Source organism: Heloderma suspectum, chromosome 16 (assembly GCF_057233095.1).
Source record: "Heloderma suspectum isolate Gila_16-S chromosome 16, 16-S_ref, whole genome shotgun sequence".
NCBI classification, from domain to species: Eukaryota; Metazoa; Chordata; class Lepidosauria; order Squamata; family Helodermatidae; genus Heloderma; species Heloderma suspectum.
Genome location: NC_139473.1, coordinates 21,154,311 through 21,181,480, shown reverse-complemented (window position 1 = coordinate 21,181,480; position 27,170 = coordinate 21,154,311). Strand labels below are relative to the sequence as shown.

Below are 27,170 nucleotides of genomic sequence, written 5' to 3'. Positions count from 1 at the left end.
GCCGGGCGGCTGCATCTCGTTGCCATGGGAGACAGGGGGAGGCCTTGAGCCAATTGGAGGGGCCTTAGGAGGAGGCGCTTCTCCACTGGCCCGCCTACTTCCCCCACTCCCCTCCGTCCAAGCCGAAAGTACCCGGATAGGATTGCGGTTACGGTGGCCGAGAGGCCGGGCCTTGCGTGAGGGGCGTTGAACTCAAAGCACCCCCTCCTCAGGCGGGACCGAGCAGAGCGAAGCGTCGCCGTTTCGCCGACGTCGGAGTGAAAGCTAAACAGGTGAGGGCCGGAGAGGCGGGGGACGGTTGCTGCGGCAACTTGGCCCCGCCCCTTGGGCGCGGGGCGACAGGTGAGGCCCCTCCCCCTCCTTGGGGAAGGGCGGGGCCGGAGAGGGAACAGGTGTGTTGGGCCCGCCCCTTTTGCCCCAGCGGGGCCTGTTTTCCATTGGTGGAGGCGGGGAGAATGTGGCTCCTCCCCTTCTGGGTGTGGCCTCAGGCCCTTTGCTGAGGGAGGGCTCGTTCCTTTCCTGGAGGGCGACCCACAGGTGCGGGGAAGGCGCTTTGTCCACTCCTGACGCGGCCTCCCCCCCAGATGTGTTAGAATGATAGACCAGTAGGGTTGGGAGGGGCCTACAAGACCCTCGAGTCCAACCCCCTGCTCAATGCAGGCATCCAAGCCAGAGCATCCCTGACAGGTGGCCGTCCAGCCTCGTCTTGAATGCCTCCAGGGTGGGAGAGCCCACCACCTCCCCAACCCCTGTGTTGGGGCTACAGCTCTCATGGGGGGGGGTGATGGGAGCTGTCCCCTCACACATCTGGAGGGCAGACAGGTTGGGGGCGGGCGGGCGACCTGTTTGCCCTCCAGCTGTGGACTACAATTCCCACAGTCCCCGGCTGTTGGCCATGCTAGCTGGGGATGATAGGAGTTCTAGTCAGGCACGTCTGAAGGGTGAGCAGAGTAGAGGAAGGCTAGCTTGCTGTGAGAGAGCGAGCTATTATGGAGGTGGGGTTGGGAGAGGAAAGGTGAATTATTATTATTATTATTGCTGCTGCTGCTGCTACTTGATGGATTCATTTCTTTATGACATGTCTATACTGCCCAATGTTGTTGTTCAGTCGTGTCCGACTCTTCGTGATCCCATGGACCGTAGCACGCCAGGCCTTCCTGTCCTCCGCTCTCTCCCGGAGCGTGCTCAAGTTCATATTCATTGCGTTGGTGATGCTATCTACCCATCTCATCCTCTGCCGTCCCCATCTCCTTTTGCCTTCAGTGTTCCTATTACATAGTTTTTAGAAACCATTTGTGGGGGAGTAAAGGCTTGGTAACAATATATAAACACCTTGGCTTAAATTCTAAAAGAAAAATTCACCATCCAAAGCTGTTCAATATTTCCAATTTGGTGGGGAAAAAACAAAAACAGTCCATGGAAAACAAAAAACAAGAAACGTGTTTTTTTCCAGAATTTTTCATGTTTTTTTCCAGGCCTTCACATCTCTATGTCTGTAGTATATTATCAAGGGATAAAGCATTTGTAAAACTGGCACTTTTTTCTAGCCTGCCTTTGGAAGACTGGTGAGAAAAAAAATCCACTCATTTTACAGATGGTGTATGCTGATGAAATTTTATTTTCTAAATTATTTATAATGTTTTCTGTTAACCTAACACAAGTAAAAGGCTATATGCTGGGACTCTGTCCCCCAGTATAAGAGCCCTGCTGGATCAGGCCAAGGGTCCATCCAATATTCTGTTCACACAGTGGCCAACCAGCTGCCCACAGGAAACCCACAAGAAGGACATGATCACAAGAGCAGCCTCCTGCCCATGTTTTGTTGTTGTTCAGTCGTTCAGTCGTGTCCGACTCTTCGTGACCCCATGGACCATAGCACGCCAGGCCTTCCTGTCCTGCGCACTCTCCCAGAGCGTGCTCAAGTTCATATTCATTGCATCGGTGATGCTATCTAGCCATCTCATCCTCTGCCGTCCCCTTCTCCTTTTGCCTTCAGTCTTTCCCAGCATCAGGGTCTTTTCCAGAGAGTTTTCTCTTCGCATTAGGTGGCCAAAATATTTGAGCTTCAGCTTCAGTATCTGTCCTTCCAATGAGCAGTCAGGGTTGATTTCCTTTAGGATGGACTGATTTGACCTCCTTGCAGTCCAGGGGACTCGGGGAAAGTCAGGGGAAAACCATAGCTTTGATTATGCGGACCTTTGTCGGCAAGGTGATGTCTCTGCTTCTTACTATGCTGTCTAGGTTTGCCATAGCTTTCCTCCCAAGGAGCAAGCGTCTTTTAATTTCATGGCTACAGTCACCGTCTGCGGTAATTGTGGAGCCCAAGAAAATAAAATCTGTCACTGCTTCCATTTATTCCCCTTCTATATGCCAGGAAGTGATGGGGCCACATGCCATGATCTTCGTTTTTTTAATGTTGAGTTTCAAACCAGCTTTTGCACTCTCCTCTTTCACCCTCAACAAGAGGCTCTTTAGATCCTCTTTGCTTTCTGCCACTAGGGTGGTATCATCTGCGTATCTGAGGTTGTTGATAATTCTCCTGGCAATCTTAATTCCGAGCTGTGATTCATCCAACCCGGCGTTTCTCATGATGTACTCTGCATATAAGTTAAATAAACAGGGCGACAATATGCAGCCTTGTCGTACTCCTTTCCCAATTTTGAACCAATCGGTTGTTCCATGTCTGGTTCTTACTGTTGCTTCTTGACCCTTGTACAGGTTTCTCAGGAGACAGGTAAGGTGGCCTGGTACTCCCATCTCTTTCAGAATTTGCCAGAGTTTGTTGTGATCCACACAGTCAAAGGCTTTAGTGTAGTCAATGAAGCAGAAATAGACGTTTTTCTGGAATTCTCTTGCTTTCTCCATGATCCAGCGAATGTTGGCAATTTGATCTCTAGTTCCCCTGCCTCTTTGAAACCCAGCTTGTACTTTCGGTAGTTCTCGGTTCACATGCTGCTGAAGCCTAGCTTGTAGGATTTTGAGCATCACCTTGCTGGCATGTGAAATGAGCGCAATTGTATGGTAGTTTGAACACTCTTTGGCATTGCCCTTTGGAATTGGGATGTAAACTGACCTTTTCCAGTCTTGTGGCCACTGCTGAGTGTTCCAAATTTGTTGGCATATTGAGTGTAGCACTTTAACAGCATCATCTTTTAGGATCTTAAATAGCTCATCTGGAATACTGTCATCTCCGCTAGCTTTGTTGTTAGTAATGCTTCCTAAGGCCCACTTGACTTCACTCTGTAGGATGTCCGGCTCAAGTTCAGTGACCGCACTATCATGGCTATCAGGGACATTAGGGTCTTTCCTGTACAGTTCTTCTGTGTATTCTTTCCACCTCTTCTTAATCTCATCTGCTTCTGTTAGGTCCCTGCCTTCTTTGTCCTTTATCATGCCCGTCTTTGCACAAAACGTTCCCTTGATATCTCTGATTTTCTTGAAGAGATCGCTAATCTTTCCCATTCTATTGTTTTCCTCGATTTCTTTGCATTGTTCATTTAAGAAGGCCTTCTTGTCTGTCCTTGCTCTTCTCTGGAAATCTGCATTCAGTTGGGTATATCTTCCCCTTTCTCCCTTGCTTTTCACTTCCCTTCTTTCCTCAGCTACTTGTAAAGCCTCATCAGACAGCCACTTTGCTTTCTTGCATTTCTTTTTCTTTGGGATGGATTGAGTTGCTGCCTCCTGACCAGTGTTACAGACCTCCATACATAGTTCCTCAGGCACTCTGTCTATCAGGTCTAATCCCTGAAATCTGTTCCTCACCTCCACTGTATATTCATAAGGGATATGATTTAGGTCATACCTGAATGGTTTAGTGGTTTTCCCTATGTTCTTCAATTTAAGCCGAAATTTTGCGATAAGAAGCTCATGATCTGAGCCACAGTCAGCTCCAGGTCTTGTTTTTACTGACTGTGTAGAGCTTCTCCATTTTTGGCTGCAAAGTACATAATCTGATTTCGATATTGACCATCTGGTGATGTCCATGTGTAGAGCCGCCTCTTGTGCTGTTGGAAAAGAGTGTTTGCTATGATCAGCGTGTTCTCTTGGCAAAACTCTATTAGCCTTTGTCCTGCTTCATTTTGTACACCAAGCCATGCTTGCCTGTTATCCCGGTGATTTCTTGACTTCCTCCTTTAGCATTCCAGTCCCCTATGATGAAGAGGACATCTTTTTTTGGTGTTAGTTCTAGAAGTTGTTGTAGGTCTTCATCTCTTTTAGCCTTGTGATACGTTCTATGGGGTTTTCTTGCAAGAATACTGTAGTGGGTTGCCATTTCCTTCTCCAGTGGACCACATTTTGTCAGAACTCTCCGCCATGACCTTTCTGTCTTGGGTGGGCCTGCACGGTATAGCTTATGGCTTCACTGAGTTACGCAAGCCCCTTCGCCACAACAAGGCAGTGATCTGTGAAGGGGATACTGCCCAATACCCAAAGCTTTATTATTATTATCTCGCACCTCTGTCACAAAAAGGCTCCTGGAGCGGGTTACAATCCACCAGTAAAACAAAACGATATTTCTAAGTTGTTTTCAAAGAAAGGTTAGAATACATCACAGTAAACATGAAGACATTTATTTAAAATATGAATAAAAACATTAAATACTCAATAACACCATAATTAAAAACAGTCCCTCCCAACACCCCCCCCCCCCCAATTGAGTCTTTTTGTGGTCCCTGGGCTTAGGGTGGGGATCAGTCTGTGGCACTCCTGGTCCTTTGAGTGGGATACCCACTGCACTGGAGGTGGAGAGAGGGAAGCTGGTGTGGGCCATTACCTGCTTTGGTGGCCTCTGAGCATTCAGTTTTGGGGAGTGTGTGTGGCCCCCCCTTTCTCTGAGAGTGGTTTAGTGGAAGAGGCTTGCCTTAAAGAGTGGATCTCTGCTTCATTGCTCGAAGGTGTACAGTTCTGAGAGGAAGCCGTGCCACATAGGAAGGGGGCTCAGGGAGAGGTTGCAACCCTCTTGTCATGGGCATGGCCATGGCCTCTGTTGGCATGTAGTTTGTTGGGGGGTGGGCACTATTGGGCTAGCACAAGTTGGGTGGCTTAATCGGCACACCTGTGTATTTGATGTACAGCTGAGCTCAGCCAGCACAATTCAGGAACACAAGTGCAGTGGAACACAACGGGCATCTCTCATCCATGTAAGCAGCACACCTGCACCCAGGCCCTGTGGGCAAAGGGGTGGTGGTGTTGTGATCTATGCTCAGCTCCCCCTGGACAGTGAAGGAGGACACAAACCTGCTCCTCTAGTCTCCTGTGACTGGAGAAAAATATTTTGAGTCTTCTCAGTAGGCCTTGTCGAGTAAGCCATTTTGTGCTAATTCAGTGAGATGGAAGGGCAACAGGTTTCTTTCACAATAGATATTCCAACCTTTTATTTACATATTTAACAATAAGATCAGTAGCCCGTTCCATCTCATGGACTGAGGGTGCGTAACAGCAGGTAGCCAGACAAACAGGGGCCCTCAAAACCATTATGAATGCAACCGATCCAATGGCCGTTTGCAAATTCAGTGTATTCCTCTGCTGTTTGGAAGGAACCAATGCATTGCAATGGCTATTTTAGTGTAATTATTTTTAGTTTGCTTTGACAGACACTCACCCCACCCAAAGGCTCACAATCTAGGGGAGCGGGGCTTCTCACGTTCTTGGATTGTGCTTAAGTGTTAAACAGAATGCACCAGAATTAGGGCTGGAGAAATTCCTAAGCATCAGCATTGCAATTTCAAGCATTGCCAGACACAGTAATGATGGGAATGGTGGGGCACTTATCTTTCTAAGGGCGCAATCCTATGCATGTTTAGACAGAAAATAGTACTACAACTCCCAGCATTCCAGCTGGGGAATGCTGGGACTTCTAGGACTATTTTCAGTGTAAATATGCATGGGATTGCACTGTTCATCAGTTTTTTAAAAAAAAAATACTGTTGGTCTAGTTTGTCTAAGAGTTGAAATCTGAGAAGTTCTTCCATCTGGGCAGCAAGCCTATGGATGGGTCAGCATTCCCACCGCATTAAGGAAACTTTGTAGGAAGAGGAGAAGCAACCAAGAATCCACTAAAACCTCTGCAGCAATAAATGTGTTAGTCGTTAAAGTGCCACACGACTCTTTGTTGTGTTTACTGCAACAGACGGACATAGCTAACCCACTAAAAATTTATTCAGTTATGTGACGAGGTGGCAAAGTGCTCATTAAGGCATTATGAGGAAGTAGTCTAATGGGTAAGCGATTTGTTAAGTGGGAGAGCAGCTTCCCGTGTAATGGAATTGATTGGCGGAGACTTGCCTCACCTGTATTTGTCATGTGAAACCTTTGCCAGTCCTAAACTTGCCATTCAGGATCCAAAATAAGCAAAGTGAGTGGAAATCTGCAAAAAGCAAAACCCAAGCCATGCAAAGATGTTTATTCTGATTGGCTATTTGAGGGTGGGGTTGAGTGGGTGAGAAATATAAAGAGAGTTATTAGTGTGATGAAATGGGATGTGTTAAGTAGGGATGATGCTGGATCAAAACTGTACCAGCGCAATGCGTTGTGCTCACTGCCCTGCAACATTTGGACCCAGCCTCTAAGAGTTGTTGGGTTAGCTGCATGTTTTGCCCATGCTTAGTTCTAGAGCAGGAAGAGCCCATTTCTGTATCGTCCAGTCAGAAGTCCAGGGGTTGGAGGTCTGGCTTCGTCGTAAGGCTGACTGACTTTTATTTTAAATATTTAGGCAAACTCCTAGACTCCAGTGCTGGTTGCTTGCAGTGCTGATGTTCTGGCCCCGTGATGTGCCATGATGTGACCAAGACATGAAATGGTCACAAGAAGCAGCGCCCGCGATCTCTGCATCCGTGTTGGAACCCAGGTTAAACAAATTTTAAAATTGATTCCCTGCCCCCTCCCCACCATTCCTGACTATTACTAAATGAATCAGCAGTTTAAATTTAGCAGCCTAATTTATTTCGAATGCTCACTGTCTATGCTGTTGCCATGCCCCCCCCCCCCTCCATTAGTGTCAGTTGAGCAATTCCACTATTGTTGATAATGTTGGTGCAGCTCCCTGAATGGCCCATTCTCACAGGAATTTTTCCTTTTGTCTGTTTGGAAGCAGCTTGGACATCAGTGTGGTGTTGGGAACCCCCGCCCCCTCCACAGCAGGGGAGTGGCCCAGCACAGGCAGACCAATCAGAGAGTGGCTTTTGGTTGACAACCTTGGGAATTATCAAATGGCTATTGAGCAGCAGGTGTCCCCGGCGGCTAATCGGATTTGAGCAAGCGAATGACAGTCCTGCAGCCCCGCGCAGGCTGAGCCGGTTAAGCAGCCAATGAAAGCCGCCTCCGCGAGGGACTCTCGGGCTGCGAAATCTTGACAGGGAGGTTTCCTGGTGCTGCCGTGCAAATTCGTTCCCTCCTGGCGCGTGTCCCTGACAAACAGCAGATATAATAACCGTCTTGGTTGTGACTCACTTCCCGAGAATAGCCACAACACTCGTAAAGGACCAGCGTGGAGCATCCCTGGGTGGCTGTTGCCCCGCAGTGGCTTGCTTTTGTTAGGGGAAAGGCTCCTGGGGTGAACATGGCCCTTGTCTCCCCGCTAGCCTTGCCACGGCCGGCCGCCCAGCAGACCGGGTGACGAGAGCCAGAGGGATGGTGGTAGTCACGGGGCAGGACAAAGCGAGTGGACACCCGGGCGATGCCATGTCGAGCTCGGATGCAGAGGATGATTTTCAAGAGCCGGCCACCCCGACGGCCACCCAGGCGGAGCACTCCCTGCCCTTACTTCCACAGCAGGTTAGTGATTTAGATAAATATATGCAACACCTTTATAAATTGTTCTACCTGTGCACCAGCGTGGACAGGCAGAGCCCCTGTTTTCCATAGAGAAGATCCCAGGTTTCCCAGCATCTCCAGGTAAGGCTGTGAAAGACCCCCTAGAGAGCCAAAACCAGTCAGTGTAGAGAATACCTGGTTTGAGGGGCCAAGGGTCTGGCTCAGTATAAGGCAGCTTTCTGTGCTCCTATTTCAAACAGCCCTTTTTTCTCCACCATGAGGACTACAATCTTACTTTACTTTTAGGGGAAGAAACATAACTCAGGGGTAGAACACCCGCTCTGCGTACAGAAGGTTCAATCCGCAGTACCTCCAGGAGAAAGACTGAAACCCCAGAGAGCTGCCACCAGTCAGTGTTGAGAATCTCGGCTAGATGGACACATGGTCTGACTCAGTATAAGGCAGCTTCCTATGTTTCCAGGCACTGCCAGCGAAGCTCTTTCCTCCAGGGAGGCTCTCCAAGAGCAGTGTGAGCTTTTTTCAGAAACAATGTTCTGAATTCAGGCTTGTTGGGTATTGGGGTTAAACTGCCCAGAGAATGTTTGTTATTGCCCTGTATATAAGTACAAGGAATCCAGAGAAGCTTACAAAGATTAATAATGATGAGACAGTCCCTGGCCCTCAGGCTTACAATCTAAACGGCATGACACAAAAGGAAGAGGGACGGAGGGAGGAGGAAGAAAAGCAAAACTCAGGCACCAGTACTTAGTTTCAAAGATCTGTACAGATGTTCTTTCTGGCAAGAAAGGTTGAAAAAAGCACCCTGCAGCTGTTTCTTCTCTGACTGATGTATGGGGCTAGCTGGGTCTCCCCCTTGCTGTGATGTTTGTCCTTGGAGGCAGCCTCCCAGTGTCCTCAGATCTTTGTCCGATGGATGAGGCCAGAGGCTGCAGTCCTAGGGAATACTTTCACCACAGACTTTTAAACCTTTTAGCAACTAAGTCCCCCCGCCCGCCGCCTTAGGCCAAACAAATCTGGGTAAGTTAGGAATGTCCACAACTATTTGTCTGCCTGAAGTATCTGAGATGTGGCACAGCTTTCCCCCAACCTGGTGTCCGCCAGAAGTGTTGGACTACAACTCCCAGCATCTGGCTGGGAGATGCTGGGAGTTGTAGTCCAGCACCTCTGGAGGATACCCGGTTGGGGAAGACTGGCGTAGCATGTTTGAAGTGTTAAGTTGGGGGACAAGTGAACATTGCACAAAACGGTGAGCCAAGCAGATTTCAGTCACACATTGTGATCAGGCACATAGTGTGCCTTGCCAGGTGTGTGGGGATGTCTTTGTTCTTGCAGTTGGAGGAAAGCAGCAAAAGCGGGACATTTACTGAGCCTTGCTGGGCCCCCTGTGTGTGGCTGGTGAACTCCCGTTTGCTTGGTGGCCCACCAGCTGTGGTTGCCAGAGATGTTCCAGAGCGGTTGGGAATCCTTAAAGGACCCACATTTGTCTGTGCTTGAGGACAGATCAAGATAACTGATCTCTCGGTAACTGATCCCTTGGCTCCTGTGACTCTGCATGCGCACCCTGGCTGGCCTTCTCTGCAAAGTCATCTGCTGCTGAGTCATTTTTGACTGGTGACATGAACACAAGTTTTGTTACTGTGGCTGTTTTTGCAGTTTGCTAGTTTTGTTATTTTTAAATTTTATTTTTTGAGGATGTTTACCCTTTTAAGCTGCCATGAGCACCTTGCTTACAGCAGAAGGGCAGAATATAAATTATCTTAAGTACAGTATAGCCACCAAGACTCTTAGCCCTTGATAGAGCTCTCCCCCTCCGTGAATTTGTCCAATCCCCTTTTAAAGCCACCTGAGCCAATAGTTGTCATCACCACATCTCCCATAAATTTATTGCACTTGGTGTGAAGAAGGACATCCTTTTGCCTGCCCGAAATCTACTGCCAGCTGTCTTCATTGGGTGACCCCAAGTTCTAGAAGAGCCTTCTCCAACCTAGTGCCCTCCAGATGTGTTGACTACAACTCCCAGCATCCCCAGCCAGCCATGGGAGTTGTAGTCCAACACCTCTGGAAGGCACCCAGTTCAGGAAGGCTGTTTATAGGAACATAGAAATCTGCTTTATACGGAGTTGGGTTCATCTTGTCTAGTACTGTCGACACTAGCAGCAGTGGGTATCCAGGGTCTCTCGAAGGGGCTTTCCAGCCCTACTTGGACACATCAAGGATCAAACCTGAGACCTTCTGCATGCAAAGCCGGGGTTCTACCACTGAGCCACAGTCTTTTCCCTATTCTAGTATTATGAGGGAGGGAGAAAAATATCTCTCCACTTTCTTCACACCATGTCTCATTTTATAAACCCCTTAAGATCTGTTTATTCCTCCCAGTTCCCTGAAGTGGTTCCGCTGAATGTTGGAGGCATCCATTTCACGACCAGGTTGTCAACGCTGAGGCGCCACGACGACACCATGCTGTCGGCCATGTTCAGCGGCCGGCATTACATCCCGACAGATGCTGAGGGCAGATACTTTATTGACCGAGATGGAACGTTCTTTGGGTATGTGTCCGTTGGGTACGTAGAACCTTATCCGCAAAGCACTCTTGAGCCAGATAGGTCATTACATACCCTGGAGCCAGGATAACCCATGTGCCCCTTCCACCTTTGCACCCATTCTCTCTTAGGCGTGATGGGCACATTTTCGGCTGTAGAAAACCGAGGAATAGCAGGTGGTCAAGTGGTCTTAAAATGGCAAGAAGATCTTGGTGTGACTGTTCTGCAAAGCATTTTCCAGTTGGTCATTTTGAATTCCCGGCTGTTTCCAATGAGCTTCACTGTACGAGGTTTCACGTGAGGCATTTGTTCAAAATGCAGCCATATCAGGTTTTACCGATAGGTTCACGTAGCATCCTAGAGTTGGAAGGGCCCATTTAGGCCATTGAGTCCAGCCCCCTGCTCAGTGCAGGAATCCAGTTCAAGCATCCCTGACAGATGGCTGTCCAGTCTCTGCTTGAAGACCTCCAGGGACGGAGAGCCCACTGCCTCCCTAGGCACTTGGCCCCGTTGTCTGACTGTTATGCCTGTTATTTTGTGTCCTACAGTCTTGGATGATGGAGAACAGGTTGCGGCTCTCTTCTGTTTGACAAGTCTTTAGAGACTTGAAATGTGCTATCATATCCTCCCTCAGTCTTCTCAAGGCTAAATGTACCCAGTTTCTTCCATCTTTCCTCGAAAGACTTCGTTTTTAGTCCTGTGATCATCTTGCCCTTCTCTGAACTCATTCCAATTTATCTGAATCCTTCTTAAACTGTGGTGCCCAGAATTGGGCACAGAATTCGAGGTGAGGTCTGACTCCGGTGCATAGTAGAGTGGGACTATTACTTCCCTCGATTTAGAAAATATATGTGTATTGATTCGATCTATAATTGCATTTGCCTTTTTTGCAGCCACATCACACTGCTGACTCATATTCAGCTTGTGATCAACGTGGCTTTACTGGAGATGAGCCTGCCATGAGGCAGGGTGTGGGGCTACCTTGGTAGTGGGTTTTGTGTGTTACGAAGGGCAGTAAGATGGGAACTAAGATTTGGCACCTGGGGCACAATCTCAGCAGAATGTTCCTTTGCACGAGCCCCATTAAAACGAACGAATGTCTCACAAGAGCTCTGCTTGAGAGATCACTGAGGGAGGGCTTGTGGTGTGTCATGTGGATTTTCTGCCTCATGTGCTGAGCATCGGACAGGGTCAAGATGCAGGCGACAGATGCTCTTTTTTATGCTGTAGTAAGAAGCAGAGACATCACCTTGCCGACAAAGGTTCGTATAATCAAAGCTATGGTTTTCCCGGTAGCAACGTATGGCTGTGAGAGCTGGACTCTAAGGAAGGCTGGGCACCGAAGAATCGATGCTTTCGAACTGTGGTGCTGGAGAAGACTCTTACGGGTCCCCTGGACTGCAAGGAGGTCAAATCAGTCCATCCTAAAGGAAATCAACCCTGACTGCTCATTGGAAGGACAGATACTGAAGCTGAAACTCAAATATTTTGGCCACCTAATGCGAAGAGAAAACTCCCTGGAAAAGACCCTGATGCTGGGAAAGATGGAAGGCAAAAGGAGAAGGGGACGGCAGAGGATGAGATGGCTAGATAGCATCACCGATGCAATGGGTATGAACTTGAGCACACTCCGGGAGAGAGCGAAGGACAGGAAGGCCTGGCGTGCTATGGTCCACAGGGTCACGAAGAGTCGGACACAACTGAACGACAACAACAACAACAGATGTGGCCACTAATAGGAGTGATTAGGCAAAACAACTGTTCTGCTTCTGCCACTAGAAACAGGATTGGGTGTCCCAGCAGGCTGGACATTAACCTTCCTTTCGGAATAAACAGGTAGCCTCCTGATCTCGCCAAGCCAGCCATTTTAAATAGACTTTGCCTTGTTCGTTTTAAAATGGCAAGGGACGAAAACTTGGAAGCGCACACAAGGCTTTCTCTCATTGGACATGGAGACTATCCTGCCCTTTCGAGATGGTTCCCTCTTGGGGCTGGCCCTGCATATTTCGCAGCCCCAGGCAGTTGCAGTGCCTGCTCTGGGATGTGCATCCCAGAACCCCTTGCAGTATTGCGGGAGGCGCTGAGGTACTCCTGGATTGCATGTGGCTGTTTCGCTGAAACATGGGTACCCTAAAAAGGCTGCCTGAGTTGCTTACGCACTTGGTCCAGGCTTGCTTCCTCTCGCCATGGGATATTTCTTTGGGGTTCAACTTCTGGAGCATTGCAAATAAACATTGTCCCACCCACTTACCTTTCCTGGGGCTGTCATGTAATTAAAGAAATCTTAGTCGATTGGTCATATTCACTTTGTGGTGCAATCCTATGTATGTCTACTTACAAGTAAGTCCCACTGTGTTCAGTGCAGCTTAACTCCCAGGAAACTGTGCATATACGATTGCTGCTTTAGGGCGCAATCCTCCTATCCGGAGTTGGAGCAGGGGAGGGAGGCCGGATGATGCATAGGAAGCATCCAAAAGGCACTTCTGCTCTCTCTGCCCTGCCCCGCCCCCAGGAATGCCCCGTTTTTGCTGCTCTGCACTGCTCTTATGAGCGCGGAGTGCGAGGCCGATCCGTGGTGCCTGTGAGGCAGCGCGGGAGTGGGTGGAGGTTGGTTCTCAGGGAAGCGACCTATCCTATGGCTGTCTAGCCACTGACTAGCAGTCATAGGATTGCACCCTCAGTCACTTGATTAATCATATTAACTTTGTGTCTGAGTAGACACAATAGTTCTAGGAAAAAAAGCACACCTTCTCTGACGTCAGATGATATCTGGTAGCAAGCATCACCTTCGACATTTCCTTCTGTGTGAGAGAATGCCTTTTTAAAGTTTGTGCTTGCAATCTGCAGTTTTCCTAAGGACTTGTATTTAAAAATGTGAGGTCATGGTATTTTAGTGGAAATTGTTTTTAGCTGTTTTAACTTCTGTATATTTTCAACTTATTCCTAAATCACCTTGAGTCTTTTTTTAAAGACACAGCCAACTAAGAAATACAGTTAACAATAATAATAAAAAATACAACTGCTTCTTCATTAATGTGTTACCTTTTTAGTCAATTAAAAACAACAACAACTTTTTGAGTGTTTGATCTAACCAAGACTTCCTGAACCTGGTGCCCTTGAGATGTTTTGGACTACAACTTCCATCATGCCCAGTGGCCATGCCAGTTTGGAAAGGCTGCACTCCTGTGCATGTTTAGACAGAAAAAAAGTTCTACAATTCCCAGCCAGCCATGCTGACTGGGGAATGCTGGGAGTTGTAGGACTTTTTTCCATCTAAACATGCATAGGATTGTAGGACTTTTTTCTATCTCAATGGGCATAGGATTGCGCCCTAAGTGTTGCAGCCTAATGTTTTCTGCATTTAAATGTATCGCCTGCCACCATGTCCTGAAAAGGGAACGGGAATGGGAAGGGTTAGCAATCACGTAATGACATTTCGCATAGATTTCTTTTTCTTCTTCGTAGAGATGTGCTTAACTTCCTGCGATCCGGTGACTTGCCTCCGAGAGAACGAGTGAGGTCAGTTTACAAGGAAGCTCAGTATTATTCCATAGGACCATTGCTAGACAGTCTAGAAGAGCTCCAGCCCCTTAAAGGAGAGAAAGTCCGGCAGGCTTTCCTGGGCTTAATGCCCTATTACAAAGGTAAATGGAGAGCGCAGTGGGGGTGCGGGGGTGTGATTGCCTTGTGGCAGCCAGTCAGAGGTGCTTTGGAGTTGGGAGTCGGCTTTAACATGGAAAGGTTCGAAAAGGCTCAAAACAAAGAGTAAAATGCAGATTCGGTCACTATGAAATGGGCCAAACTGCCCTGTTGAATGCAGTTTGGCGCATCAACATATTGTTTGTGTGTTTGTTGATTTACAAGCTTTTTCACCCTGCTCCTCAGCCAAAAAAGGCTCCCAGCAGGCTTACTGTCTAAAAAGACATGGCACACAAGAAAAGAGGGTATGGTGAGGGAAGAGGAAAAAATCAAGCAGGCTCTCACCAGAGCTGGTGGAATAGTCCTGCTTCTTTTCTCATCTCCTGGGGGGGGGGGGGGGGAGGAGGGGTGCAGTCCAAGTGGAGCAGGCCCTGATATTCCCTTTGCCTGCTTCCGTCTCTGTCCCTCCTTCTTTCCTACGGGGCAGTTGATGTCACTTAGCACTGGGCAGTGGGGTGGGGGATCCAGCCGATCATTTTACTCTTGTAAAAATGATGTTCTTGTGCAGGTCCTGTTAATTTTAATGGGCTTGTATAGGAGAACTGTCTGGAGGATTGGGCCCCATGTTCAGCTGTATGTATGCCGGGGGACAGGAGGCTTTTCAGTTTTCCACCTCAGGCTTCCAAAAGTCATGAGCAGCTACGAGTTTAGAAGTGGGGCTGATTTAAAAACTAAGAGTGCAATCCTATGCATGTTTAGACAGAAAAAAAGGCCGACAACTCCCAGCATGCCCCAGCTAGCTATGCTGGCTGCGGAGTGCTGGGAGTTGTAGGCCTTTTTTTTTGTCTAAACATGCATAGGATTGCACCCTAAAATACGAGTTTAGCCACACTATTACTTCATCTGCCCCCTCCAACAAAAAAAGAAACATTGGATGAGAGCCAGTATGGTATAGTGGTTAGAGTGTTGACCGGGGAGACCCGGGTTCTAGTCCTCACTTGACCAGCAAGTTCACTGGGTGACTTTGGGCTAGTTCCTGACTCTCAGCCTCACCTGCCTCACAGGGTTGTTGTCAGGATGAAATGGGGAGGAGGAGGAGGATCACGTAAGCCTTCTTGGGTTCCTTGCAAGAGAAAAAAAGGTGGCATAGCAAGGTAATAATAAATAAAAGAATAAATACAATGTCTTTCTTAGGAAGTAAAGTAGCTTGACGATTCCCTAAGCCAGCTTCCGGCTAACGTGGCGCCTTCCAGATGTGTTGGACTGTGACTCCCATCATCCCCAGCCAGCATGCCAGCTGGGAATGATGGGAGTTGCAATCCAACACATCTGGAAGGTGCCAGGTTAGCGGGAAGCTGTCTTGGGGAATCTGCTGACAGGCCCCCTCCCGGCATGTCAACCATGGCATCCCTCTTGCTTTTGCAGAGCACTTGGAGCGGATCGTGGAGATCGCCAAACTGCGGGCCGTGCAGCGGAAAGCCCGCTTTGCCAAGCTGAAGATCTGTGTCTTTAAGGAGGAGATGCCGATCACGCCCTACGAGTGCCCGCTCTTCAACTCCCTGCGCTTTGAGCGGGGCGATGGCGAGGCCACGCTCTTTGAGCACCACTGCGAGGTGGACGTGTCCTTCGGGCCCTGGGAGGCCGTGGCGGACGTCTACGACCTCCTGCACTGCATCGTGACGGACCTCTCCAGCCGGGGCATCACAGTGGACCACCAGTGCATCGGCGTCTGCGACAAGCACCTCGTCAACCACTACTACTGCAAGCGCCCCATCTACGAGTTCAAGATCACGTGGTGGTGATGCTGCCCAGACGAGGGGCGCGGAAAGGAGCAGGGCTGGCTCGCTGCCCTCTCCTCGGCCTCGGCTCCCTTCGTTGCGGGAAGGGTGGCATGGCGCTGATACATGCTGGGCCTGCCCGTGTGGTGGAAGAGCTTTCCCTCCGTTCCTGGCTACGCAGCGGACTGGAACCAGTGAAGGAGGATCCCCCTGGAAGGAAGCGCGTCAGAGCAGGTCCTACATGAGAGTCATGGCATGGCATCACAGTAGAGAAATCTCTTGGTCCGTGTGTACAGACGGTGGTTTTTCTTTTTCTTTGAAGGGCTCTTAGGCACACCTGATCCCTCAGGCCATGACTTCAACCTGCCCTGGGCCCTCGCCTGCCTGCCTGCATGCAGTGGTGGCACATCGCAGTCCCACATTGGGCCGTTTGGCGGCACAGTCTTTCAGAAAGTTCCCCCAGAGCAACCTTTCCCCAACCTGCTGGCTGGGGGGACGCTGGGAGTTGTAGTCCAAGACATCTGGAGGGCACTGGGCTGGGGAAAGACTGCTCCAGAGAGATGCCTGCCTTGTTACGTAGCCACCTGATGTCAGACGTCTACGGCAGCACTTTATTTTGCACAACTTCCTCTCCTGCTGGCATGACGTGTTGTTGTGGTTGTTGTGACTTTCGGAACAGAAGGAGGAAGTACTTTTCAAAGAGGCTGAGCTTATTCAGAAGTATTTTTTTTTAACTTGAGTTCACTCTGTGTACAAATGCCTGAAGTTTCTCCCTCTCTTTGTGTGTGTTAAAACCACCACTCTAATGATGAGTCTGTATTGGTTCATTTTCTTTATGCATTGTCATTTAATTTATTTCCATTTCTCTGACCAGAAAGGGCAATTTTATTCTTTGGATGCCTCACCTTGTATTCAGACTGTATATAGATTACATTCCTTCATGAATTCTGAAATGACTGCTATTTACAAAAATCAATTGTGCCTGCTCTTTGCATCGGGAGCTTTTACAGAATAAAAAAACCCTTCCCTGTAAGGCAGCCTTCAACATCCAGGTGCCCTCCAGAGGTCTTAGACCACAGCTGCCCTCATCCCCAGCCAGCATATCCATTGGGGATGATGGAAGCTGTAGTTTTACACATCTGGAAGGCTCAGGGTTAGGTCACTGTGCAGAGACGAGATTCAGTTCTGGAACTGAGGCAGCCCTAGTGACCTCCCCCAAATCTCAAGGCTAGCAAGGCATGGGTATGGCTATCTCGCCTGTTCCTCCGGAGATCGGAGCCTGCTCCCACGGAAACAGGTGGGATCAGCCAGGCAAGATATTTTATTAGACTGGCTAAAATCAAGGTGGATGACTTAGGGGTCTGCATCCACTTCCCATGCTCTGCATATCCTTTTGCCTGATAAAGGCTTCTGGAAAACGCGAAAAGCTTGCACCATCTTTATGCTGGTGGATTGGGCCATGGTGTTTTGGCCTTGCCATTTCTATGCCTTCCTTTCAGGGCAAGTGGTGGAGGATTGGATGCTGGCTGAAGAGCCTTGAGCCTGTGCTGCTGTCGAAGAGGCTGAGCTGTCATAGGAAAATGGGAAGCTGCCTTAGACTGAGTCAGAGCCTTGGTCGGTCTAGCCCAGTATTGTCAACATGACCTGGCAGCAGGAGCTCTGCAGGGGTTCAGGCAGGATTCTTTCTCAGCACTACTTGGGAGATGCTGCTGGGGACTGAACTGGGGATCTTCTGCATGGAAAGCAGGGGCTCTACCACTGAACATTGTTTCTTCCCCTAAAACTAAAGTAAGATTCTAGTCCTCAAGGTGGTGAATTAAGGACTGATTGAAATAGGAACCTCGGAGGCTGCCTTCTAACCGAGTCAGACCTTTGGTCTATCTAGCCCAGTCGTGTCAATGCTGAGTGCCAGCCATGGCTGTCCAGGGTTTCAGGCAGGATCCTGTCCTAGCTCAACCTGGAAATGCTGCTGGGGTTTGAACTTGGGACCTTCTACATGTAAGGTATATGCTATATCACTGAGCTACAGCCTGAGCCATTTCCCCTCCCTCCTAAGCCCCGATGTTCATCAGAGGCTGGCCTATAATTACACCAGTATCAACCCTGGAGGGCCCTGCATCTACATACGCACCTCGAGTACCTCGGCTTACTGAGCCTATCCCAGCTTCCTCCTGCGGCCCTTGCCTTGCCGCAAGCAGCAGATGCGTGAGACTGCAGGTGAGCATGCCCCAGGCTGCTGGTCAGACTTTCCAAGGCCTTTGCCTCCTTAGCTGAATCAGGGCAGTCAGTGGTGCAACAGCCCAGGCCTGGGGTTGGCTTTGGCCACTGTGACAACCCCGGAGCCCTTCGAACACTTGCACATTAAAGCCCCTCCGGCGCTGGCATTAGAATTGGTGCACCATCAGAAGACTTGGGCTGCAGCCCCAAACACAGTAAGGCAGCCGCCTCCAACCTGGGGCCCCTCAGATGTGTTGGACTGCAACTCTCATCATCCCCAGCCAGCATACTGGCTGGGAATGATGGGAGCTACAGTCGGACACATCTGAAGGGTCCCAGGTTGGAGAAGGCTGCAGTAAGGAGCAAGTTCTCTCGGGCATGCTGGAACGCGCTTCTGAGCACACATGCATAGGATTGCTAGTAGAGTGGTCTTGATTTTGGGAATTCGAAATGTCCTCCCTGCTCTCTCCCCCCTCCCCCTTGTGCAAATAAGCTGGCATTTATTGATGTGGAGAATTAATAAGATTCTTAAGCTATTCTTTACACAGGTTTGGTAAGCGATTTCATGATGACTGTTTAAGGTTTTGTTTTAATTTATCCATTTTTTAGCCAATTTATATATTTTACCTAGATGCAGGAGTGGGCAGCTTGAAGTTGTCCGGATGCTTCAGCCTTCATCTCCCATCATCCCTCACCATTGGCTGTGCTGGTTAGAGCTGATGGGAGTTGAAGGCCAAAATATCTGGGGAGCCCCTTGTTGTCCACCCTGGTCGTGGCATTTTGACCTTTACATTGCAATCCTTTGCATGTCTACTTAGAAGCCAGCCCCCCTGAGTTGAGTGGTGCTTGGCTCACAGCTTAGTGTGCATAGGATTGCAGGCTGCTTACCGTTTGAAAGAACAGATGCAAACGGATTGGAAGGAGGATATTATTCGTTCGTTGTGTCCAAATGGTGGACAGTGGTACTGAAATAAGTCAATTATGTGATTTCACCCCCTCCCCATATAATCTGTATTTTGTATTGGAACATACTGTGTGTCGGTATTGTGCAATAAATTATCTCACTATGATCACTACCTAACCTAGCTCACAATGATATTTTAAAGTCTTGGCAATGCGTCTCTGAAGCAGAGCTGGAATTATTTTCATCTCCCTGGTGTCACGCTCCATTCTTTAGAAGCACTCTGGGGAGAAGGTTTTGTGATGAGTAACTTCTGAAAAACAGATAATGTTTTGCAATTGAATGATATATCTGTCACAGGTTCCAGCCTATGACTTGGTAGCCAGTGTATGTAAAATCTATTGTGTGGGTGGGCGGGGGAGACACAAAGCAAACTTAGGTGCAATCCTATGCATGTTTAGACAGAAAAAAGTCCTACAATTCCCAGCATAGCTGGCTGGGGCATGCTGGGAGTTGTAGGACTTTTTTCTGTCTAAACATGCATAGGATTGCTCCCTTAGTGATTCAGCCAGACATAAGGAAGAACTTTTTCACTTGACAGCATTGTTAAGTTATTCTGAAATCCATATTAGTGTAATACCTTTATTAGGCCAATCAAAAAAGTGCAAGCTTTTGAGATGTTCAGATTTCTTCATCAGAAAAGATGTTACAAAAAGCAGGTTTGGCAGGATGGATGGGGAGAAAAAACACATTCTGACTTGATGGTGAAGTCAGACTTCTGCGATGAAGAGATCTCGAGATCTCGAAAGCTTGCACATTTTTTGTGATCTTTTGGTCAAAAAAGGTATTACACTAAGATGGGTTTGGGGATTTTCCTTATCGTCAGCATGGCTACTTTTGGTTTCTGTTTTGTTAGCTTATGGAATTTGGTGCCAAGAGGAGGATAAGATATATCCATAGGCAGTAAGTCTGTTCATAGCTGTGTGCAGAGGCAGAACATCTCTGGTGGTGCAACCCTTTTTTCTGTCTAAAAAGAGCCAGTGTGGTGTAGTGGCGAGAGTGTTGGACTGGGAGTCAGGAGATCTGGGTTCTAGTCCCCACTCGGCCACGGAAGCTCATTGGGAGACTTTGGGCCAGTGTATGTCACAGACTCTCAGCCCAACCTACCTCACAGGGTTGTTGTGAGGATAAAATGGAGAGGAGGAGGATTGTGTATGCTGCCTTGGGTTCCTTAGGAGGAAAAAAGGCAGGATATAAATAAATAAACAAACAAACAAACAAACTCAGAAGTAAGTCCCCTGAAACCAGTGGGCTTATTCTACAGGTAAGTATGGGATTGTGGTTATTGAGGAGGAACAACCGGGAAGGGCAATTGCTGTCTTACTGCCCTGCTTGTGGGCTTCCTGGAGAAAACAGGCTGCACTTGATGGACATTTTGGTCTGATTCAGCAAGGTGCTTCTTAGCTTTAGAAACTTTAACTTACAGGGTGTGTGGACCTGATCCATGCCCCCTGGAAGTGGAGACCAATGGGAGCCACACGTAAAATCAAAATATAAGTTGAATAAATCAATACTTTTTAAAAAAAGCAAACACTCGGAACACAAGTGAACCTTATTTCCCTTTCAACAGGCTAATCAAGGTGTGTTCCAACAAGAAACTTGGTGTATTTGCCAAGCAAACCTTTGTTGTGTAGCAGCTAGAAATTTAGAGCTGGACCCAGGAGACCTGTGTTCAAGTTTTAGCTTAGCTATGGACAAGTTGTGTGGCCTGGGACATGCCACTGTCCTCAGTTATGGGAATAACTAGAGTTCTGGTTGAGCCGCCCTGCCCTTGTGGCAGGAAACAGGGCCTTACCTAAACCATGCTTCCCTGGGAGCTGTATTGAATGCCAGGGAATTACAGTCTGTGTAGCAATAATTAAGTGCCCCTGAGCGACTGCAGATGGCCTTTCCTTTGGCACGGTGTTAAGCGCACGTCGTTTCCACGCATCTGGAGTCCAAGAGAGCAGGCTTTCCTTATCAGTGTGATTTGGGGTTAGACTTTAGTCCCAGCACCCAGCTTCAGGACAGGGATTCAGCCCTCGAGAAGACATGAATGAATAATAGAGCAGAATCCTTCTGAGCATGTTTAGGGGGCGTTTCCCTCCTTGTCTGTCTCCACAAGCTTCATAATGCCATATTTGATGTATTGGTTGAATGGGAATCAGAAACAAAACAATAACAATTCCATTTCCCTTCCAGAAGAAGGATGCCTCTGTGCTTATACAGAGTGTACAGCCAGGCTCTCTACATTATAGGGCAGGGACAGGGAATGTGTGGATGTTGGACTGCAATTCCCATCATCCCTCACCCTTGGCTCTGCTGGCAGTCCAACAACCATCTAGTGTTGGGTTCCCTTCCAGGGAGTTCCTGCATCCATTTCATTTTTAATAAGGAAATTAAGTGAAACATGACTTAGGGCAGAATTCTCTCCTGCCAATCTGCATGGGATGGGCGTGGCCAAGGACAGCCCCGCCCTTCTATCGCTCCAATTCCTGCAGAAGGCTTCAAACCTCCAAGAGTAAAGAAACAAGACTGACACTGCAGGTTTCCAATTTAAAAGCAGTGAGGACGAGGCAGAGAGAAAGAAACAGGACTACAGTATATTTTATAAAAGTGGCTCCAAATATTTTGCATTATTATGCTACGGCTCATAGAGACAGGAAAATGATATTGCGTTAATATTTTTATGGCTGCTCCTGTAAATTACTGTGGCTTTTATAATGTATTTCTTGTAAAGTATTATTTGGCTTTGCAGGGGTTTCCCTTTTTAAATTTTGCAGCGGCGGGGCATGGCTCTTTAAAATAAACGTTTGTTAATACAAAATAATAAAACTGCATTTCAACATAGGTTCACAGGGCAGTGCATGGAATAACTGATGCCTCCTCTTGTTGTTCAGTCGTTCAGTCGTGTCCGACTCTTCGTGACCCCGTGGACCATAGCACGCCAGGCCTTCCTGTCCTGTGCTCTCTCCCGGAGCATGCTCAAGTCCATATTCATTGCATCGGTGATGCTGTCTAGCCATCTCATCCTCTGCTGTCCCCTTCTCCTTTTGCCTTCAATCCTTCCCAGCATCAGGGTCTTTTCCAGTGACTTTTCGCATTAGGTGGCCAAAATATTTGAGCTTCAGCTTCAATATCTGTCCTTCCAATGAGCAGTCAGGGTTGATTTCCTTTAGAATGGACTGATTGGACCTCCTTGCAGTCCAGGGGACTCGTAAGAGTCTTCTCCAGCACCACAGTTCGAAAGCATCGATTCTTCGGCGCTCAGCCTTCCATATAGTCCAGCTCTCACAGCCATACATTGCTACTGGGAAAACCGTAGCTCTGATTATACGAACCATTGTCGGCAAGGTGATGTCTCTGCTTCTTTCTTACTATGCTGTCTAGGTTTCCCATAGCTTTCCTCCCAAGGAGCAAGCGTCTTTGAATTTCATGGCTACAGTCACCGTCTGTGGTGATCTTGGAGCCCAAGAAAACAAAATCTGTCACTGCTTCCATTTCTTCCCCTTCTATATGCCAGGAAGTGATGGGGCCAGATGCCATAATCTTAGTTTTTTTAATGTTGAGTTTCAAACCAGCTTTTGCACTCTCCACTTTCACCCTCAACAAGAGGCTCTTGAGATCCTCTTCGCTTTCTGCCATTAGAGTGGTATCATCTGCGTATCTGAGCTTGTTGATACTTCTCCCGGCAATCTTAATTCCGACCTGTGATTCCTCCAACCCGGCATTTCCCATGATGTACTCTGCATATAAGTTAAATAAGCAGGGCGACAATATGCAGCCTTGTCGTACTCCTTTCCCAATTTTGAACCAATCGGTTGTTCCATGTCTGGTTCTTACTGTTGCTTCTTGACCCTTGTACAGGTTTCTCAGGAGACAGGTAAGGTGGTCTGCTACTCCCATCTTTTAAAGAATTTGCCAGAGTTTGTTGTGATCCACACCATCAAAGGCTTTAGCGTAGTCAATGAAGCAGAAATAGACATTTTTCTGGAATTCTCTTGCTTTCTCCATCATCCAGCGAATGTTGGCGATTTGATCTCTAGTTCCTCTGCCTCTTCGAAACCCGGCTGGTACTTCCGGTAGTTCTCGGTTCACATGCTGCTGAAGCCTTGCTTGTAGGATTTTGAGCATCACCTTGCTGGCATGTGAAATGAGCGCAATTGTATGGTAGTTTGAACACTCTTTGGCGTTGCCCTTCTTTGGAATTGGGATGTAAACTGACCTTTTCCAGTCTTGTGGCCACTGCTGAGTGTTCCAAATTTGTTGGCATATTGAGTGCAGCACTTTAACAGCATCATCTTTTAGGATCTTAAATAGCTCATCTGGAATACTGTCATCTCCGCTAGCTTTGTTGTTAGTAATGCTTCCTAAGGCCCACTTGACTTCACTCTGTAGGATGTCCGGCTCAAGTTCAGTGACCGCACTATCATGGCTATCAGGGACATTAGGGTCTTTCCTGTACAGTTCTTCTGTGTATTCTTTCCACCTCTTCTTAATCTCATCTGCTTCTGTTAGGTCCCTGCCTTCTTTGTCCTTTATCATGCCCGTCTTTGCACAAAACGTTCCCTTGATATCTCTGATTTTCTTGAAGAGATCGCTAATCTTTCCCATTCTATTGTTTTCCTTGATTTCTTTGCATTGTTCATTTAAGAAGGCCTTCTTGTCTGTCCTTGCTCTTCTCTGGAAATCTGCATTCAGTTGGGTATATCTTCCCCTTTCTCCCTTGCTTTTCACTTCCCTTCTTTCCTCAGCTACTTGTAAAGCCTCATCAGACAGCCACTTTGCTTTCTTGCATTTCTTTTTCTTTGGGATGGATTGAGTTGCTGCCTCCTGAACAATGTTACGGACCTCCGTCCATAGTTCCTCAGGCACTCTGTCTATCAGGTCTAATCCCTGAAATCTGTTCCTCACCTCCACTGTATATTCATAAGGGATATGATTTAGGTCATACCTGAATGGTTTAGTGGTTTTCCCTACGTTCCTCAATTTAAGCTGAAATTTTGCAAGAAGCAGCTCATGATCTGAGCCACAGTCAGCTCCAGGTCTTGTTTTTACTCACTGTATAGAGCTTCTCCATCTTTGGCTGCAAAGGACATAATCTGATTTTGATATTGACCATCTGGTGATGTCCATGTGTAGCCTCTTGTGCTGTTGGAAAGGAGTGTTTGCTATGATCAGTGTGTTCTCTTGGCAAAACTCGATTAGCCTTTGTCTTGCTTCATTTTGTACACCAAGGCCATGCTTGCCTGTTATCCCGGTGATTTCTGGACTTCCTCCTTTAGCATTCCAATCCCCTGTGATGAAGAGGACATCTTTTTTTGGTGTTAGTTCTAGAAGGTGTTGTAGGTCTTCATAGAACCGATCAACCTCAGCTTCTTCGGCCTCAGTGGTTGGGGCATAGACTTGAATTACTGTGATGTTGGAATGGTTTGCCTTGGATTCGTACTGAGATCATTCTATTGTTTTTGAGATTGCACTCCAGTACTGCTTTTCCCACCCTTTTGTTGACTATGAGTGCTACTCCATTTCTTCTAAGGGATTCTTGCCCACAGCAGTAGATATGATGGTCACCTGAATTAAATTCGCCCATGCCTGTCCATTTTAGTTCGCTGATTTCCAAGATGTCGATGTTCAATCTTGCCATCTCATGTTTGACCACCTCCAGCTTACCTTGATTCATTGATCTGACATTCCAGGTTCCTAAACAATATTGTTCTTTACAGCACTCTTTCTGGCGCTACTTGGAAATTCCCTCTGCTCTTCCCCAGTAGTATATTGGACACCTTCCGACCTGAGGGGCTCATCTTCCGGCGTCATATCTTTTAGCCTTGTGATACGTTCCATGGGGTTTTCTTGGCAAGAATACTGGAGTGGGTTGCCATTTCCTTCTCCAGTGGACCACATTTTGTCAGAACTCTCTGCCATGACCTGTCCATCTTGGGTGGCCCTGCATGGCATGGCTTATGGCTTCGCTGAGTTACGCAAGCCCCTTCGCCACAACAAGGCAGTGATCCATGAAGGGGGATGCCTCCTACTGTTCCATGAATACCGGAGACTGCAGCGTCTTAACAACTATTGTATTAACTACGAATTAGAGAACAGTTCCATCAAACTCACTCGTGCAGACTTCTCTTTCTTGTGCTTCAGTCCTTCTGCTCTTAGTTCCAGTTTTCCATATCAGCCATTGGCTCTCAGTCTCCATTGAGGAACACATTTCAAGACGCTCATCTCTCTATAAAGAAAAATGCATTTTTTAAAAAATTACTCAAATCTGCATGGAGTCATAGAGGGGACCCACTGGAATTAGTGGGACTTCAGTTAGCCTGGCCATGAGTAATTTACGTGCCATCTCTAGCCCAGCCTTCTCCAAGCTGGTGCCCTCCAGATGTTTTAGACTGCATCTCCCACCAGCCCCAGCGAACATGACCAATGGTTAGGGATGACGGAACTTGTAGTCTGAAACCTGTGGAGGGCACCAGGTTAGGGAAGAGCCTGATGAAGAGCTGTGGAGAACTTGAACGCTTGCGCACTCTTTTGTGGCATATGCTTGCACCTAAGAAAACCACCTGCTGCTGGCATCTTAGGGTGCAATTCTATGTATTTTTAAACAGAAGCTTTTGGACCTTTTCTGTCTAAACCTTTTTCTGTCTAAACACGCATGGGGTTGTAGGACTTTTTCTGTGTAAACACGCATGGGGTTGTAGGACTTTTTCTGTGTAAACACGCATGGGGTTGCACCCTTAAGGACAACACATTTATCATGGCACCATAAAAGAGTACTGTGGCACCTTAAGGATGAACAAGTTGATGCCAGCCAGCCTTCCCCAAGTCGCCGGCCTCCAGATGTGTTGAACTACAGCTTCCGCCATCCCAGTGGCCATGCTGGCTTGGGGATGATGGGAGTTGTAGTCCAACACACTCGGAAGGCGGCGGATTGTACATGGCTGGCATAAGCTCTTAGGACTATGTAGTCCACTTCAGTTGCATGATGGGTTAGTGAGTGTTTCAGGTATATATATATATATATATATATAAACACATGGCTGGGCAGGCAGGGGATTGGGGCAGGGGGAAATTAAATGCAGAAAGAACAGACAGTGATAATTACCTTATTTACAGGGGCTGTTCAGGAAACCCTGGCACTAGGCAACCCAATTAGAGGAGGCCCATTGAAAGCAGCAGGATCTGAGCGAGTCCTGAAGAAACTTTCCCCAACCTTGAGGCTCCAGAGTTTTTTTTTACTCCGCTGCCCATCAGCCCCAGCCAGTGTAGCGACTGGTTGGGGAAGGTGGGACTTGCAGTCCAAAACAACCGGAGGGCGTCAGGTTGCGGGAAAGCAGGCTCTTTACGCCCTGCCGAGTTCAACTGGCCTGCTCCAGCTTTCCCCGACGTGGAGCCCGCAGATGTGTTGGATTACAACTCCCAGCATTCCCAGCCATTGGCCAGGCTGGCGGGGACTGAGGGGCGTCGCGCCAAGCCCTTCGGGGAAGGCTAGTCCACGCCAAGCCGTGACTCCCTGCACGCCTACTCAGAAGCGAGCCCCGCTGGGCTCCACGGAACCTCCTCCCGTGCGTGGGGGGCCGGCCGGGGCCGGGGCCTCCTCACCACCCCCCGCTCCGTCCAGGCGGCTGTCCAGCGGGACCCGGGAGTGGCGGGGGGCGGCTCAGCTCTACCCTTTTCCTCTCTCTAGGTCGCGCCCGGGCGCTGCCGCTCTGCGTCCCGGCCGGCGCGAGGGCGCTCTGGCGACGCCCGCCCCCTTTTGCGGAAGTGACGCGAGCGCGCCGAGGGGCGGGGGGAGGAGGAGAAAGGCGCCGGCGGAGCGGCGGAGGGGAAGCGGCGCGTCTGAGGCGGCGGCGCGGGAAGGCGAGGCGGCAGGGGCCCTCGGGCGGCCCGGCGGAGGCCCTGGTGAGGCGGCCGGGGGGGCCCGCGGGAGGGGGGGCCCGCGGGAGGGGGGGCCCGCGGGAGGGGGGGCCCGCGGGAGGGGGGCCCGCGGGAGGGGGGGCCCGCGGGAGGGGGGGCCCGCGGGAGGGGGGGCCCGCGGGAGGGGGGGCCCGCGGGAGGGGGGGCCCGCGGGAGGGGGGGCCCGCGGGAGGGGGGGCCCTCCCCCTCCCCCTCCCCCTCCCCCTCCCCCTCCCCCTCCCATGACCCAGGACTCCCAGATCCTATTCTAATTAATACCTTAATTAACACTTTTAATTAGTGTTTCATGTATTCATTTACTAATTTATTATGTTTCCCATCCGCCCTGTTTTCTGGGCGGGTGAGAAAGACCCTGGACAC

General features: G+C 48.7%; 2 protein-coding genes across 3 annotated transcripts in view; both read left to right on the top strand.

Moving 5' to 3' along the window:
* Positions 1–123: 123 nt before the first annotated feature.
* On the top strand, positions 124–19,096 carry KCTD7 (potassium channel tetramerization domain containing 7). The gene is made up of 6 exons (XM_084823418.1): positions 124–272; positions 6,713–6,847; positions 7,581–7,773; positions 10,150–10,319; positions 13,779–13,957; positions 15,378–19,096. The coding sequence occupies exons 2-6, from the start codon at positions 6,792–6,794 to the stop codon at positions 15,752–15,754; spliced, it is 975 nt and encodes a 324-aa protein (XP_084679544.1). The 5' UTR covers positions 124–272; positions 6,713–6,791; the 3' UTR covers positions 15,755–19,096.
* Positions 19,097–26,687: 7,591 nt separating this feature from the next.
* RABGEF1 (RAB guanine nucleotide exchange factor 1) overlaps positions 26,688–27,170 on the top strand; it is a 34,121-nt gene continuing 33,638 nt past the window's right edge. For both annotated transcript variants that reach the window (XM_084823022.1, XM_084823023.1), the window contains exon 1: positions 26,688–26,795. The gene's annotated coding sequence lies outside the window, so the exon portion shown is untranslated. The remainder of the gene's footprint in view (positions 26,796–27,170) is intronic.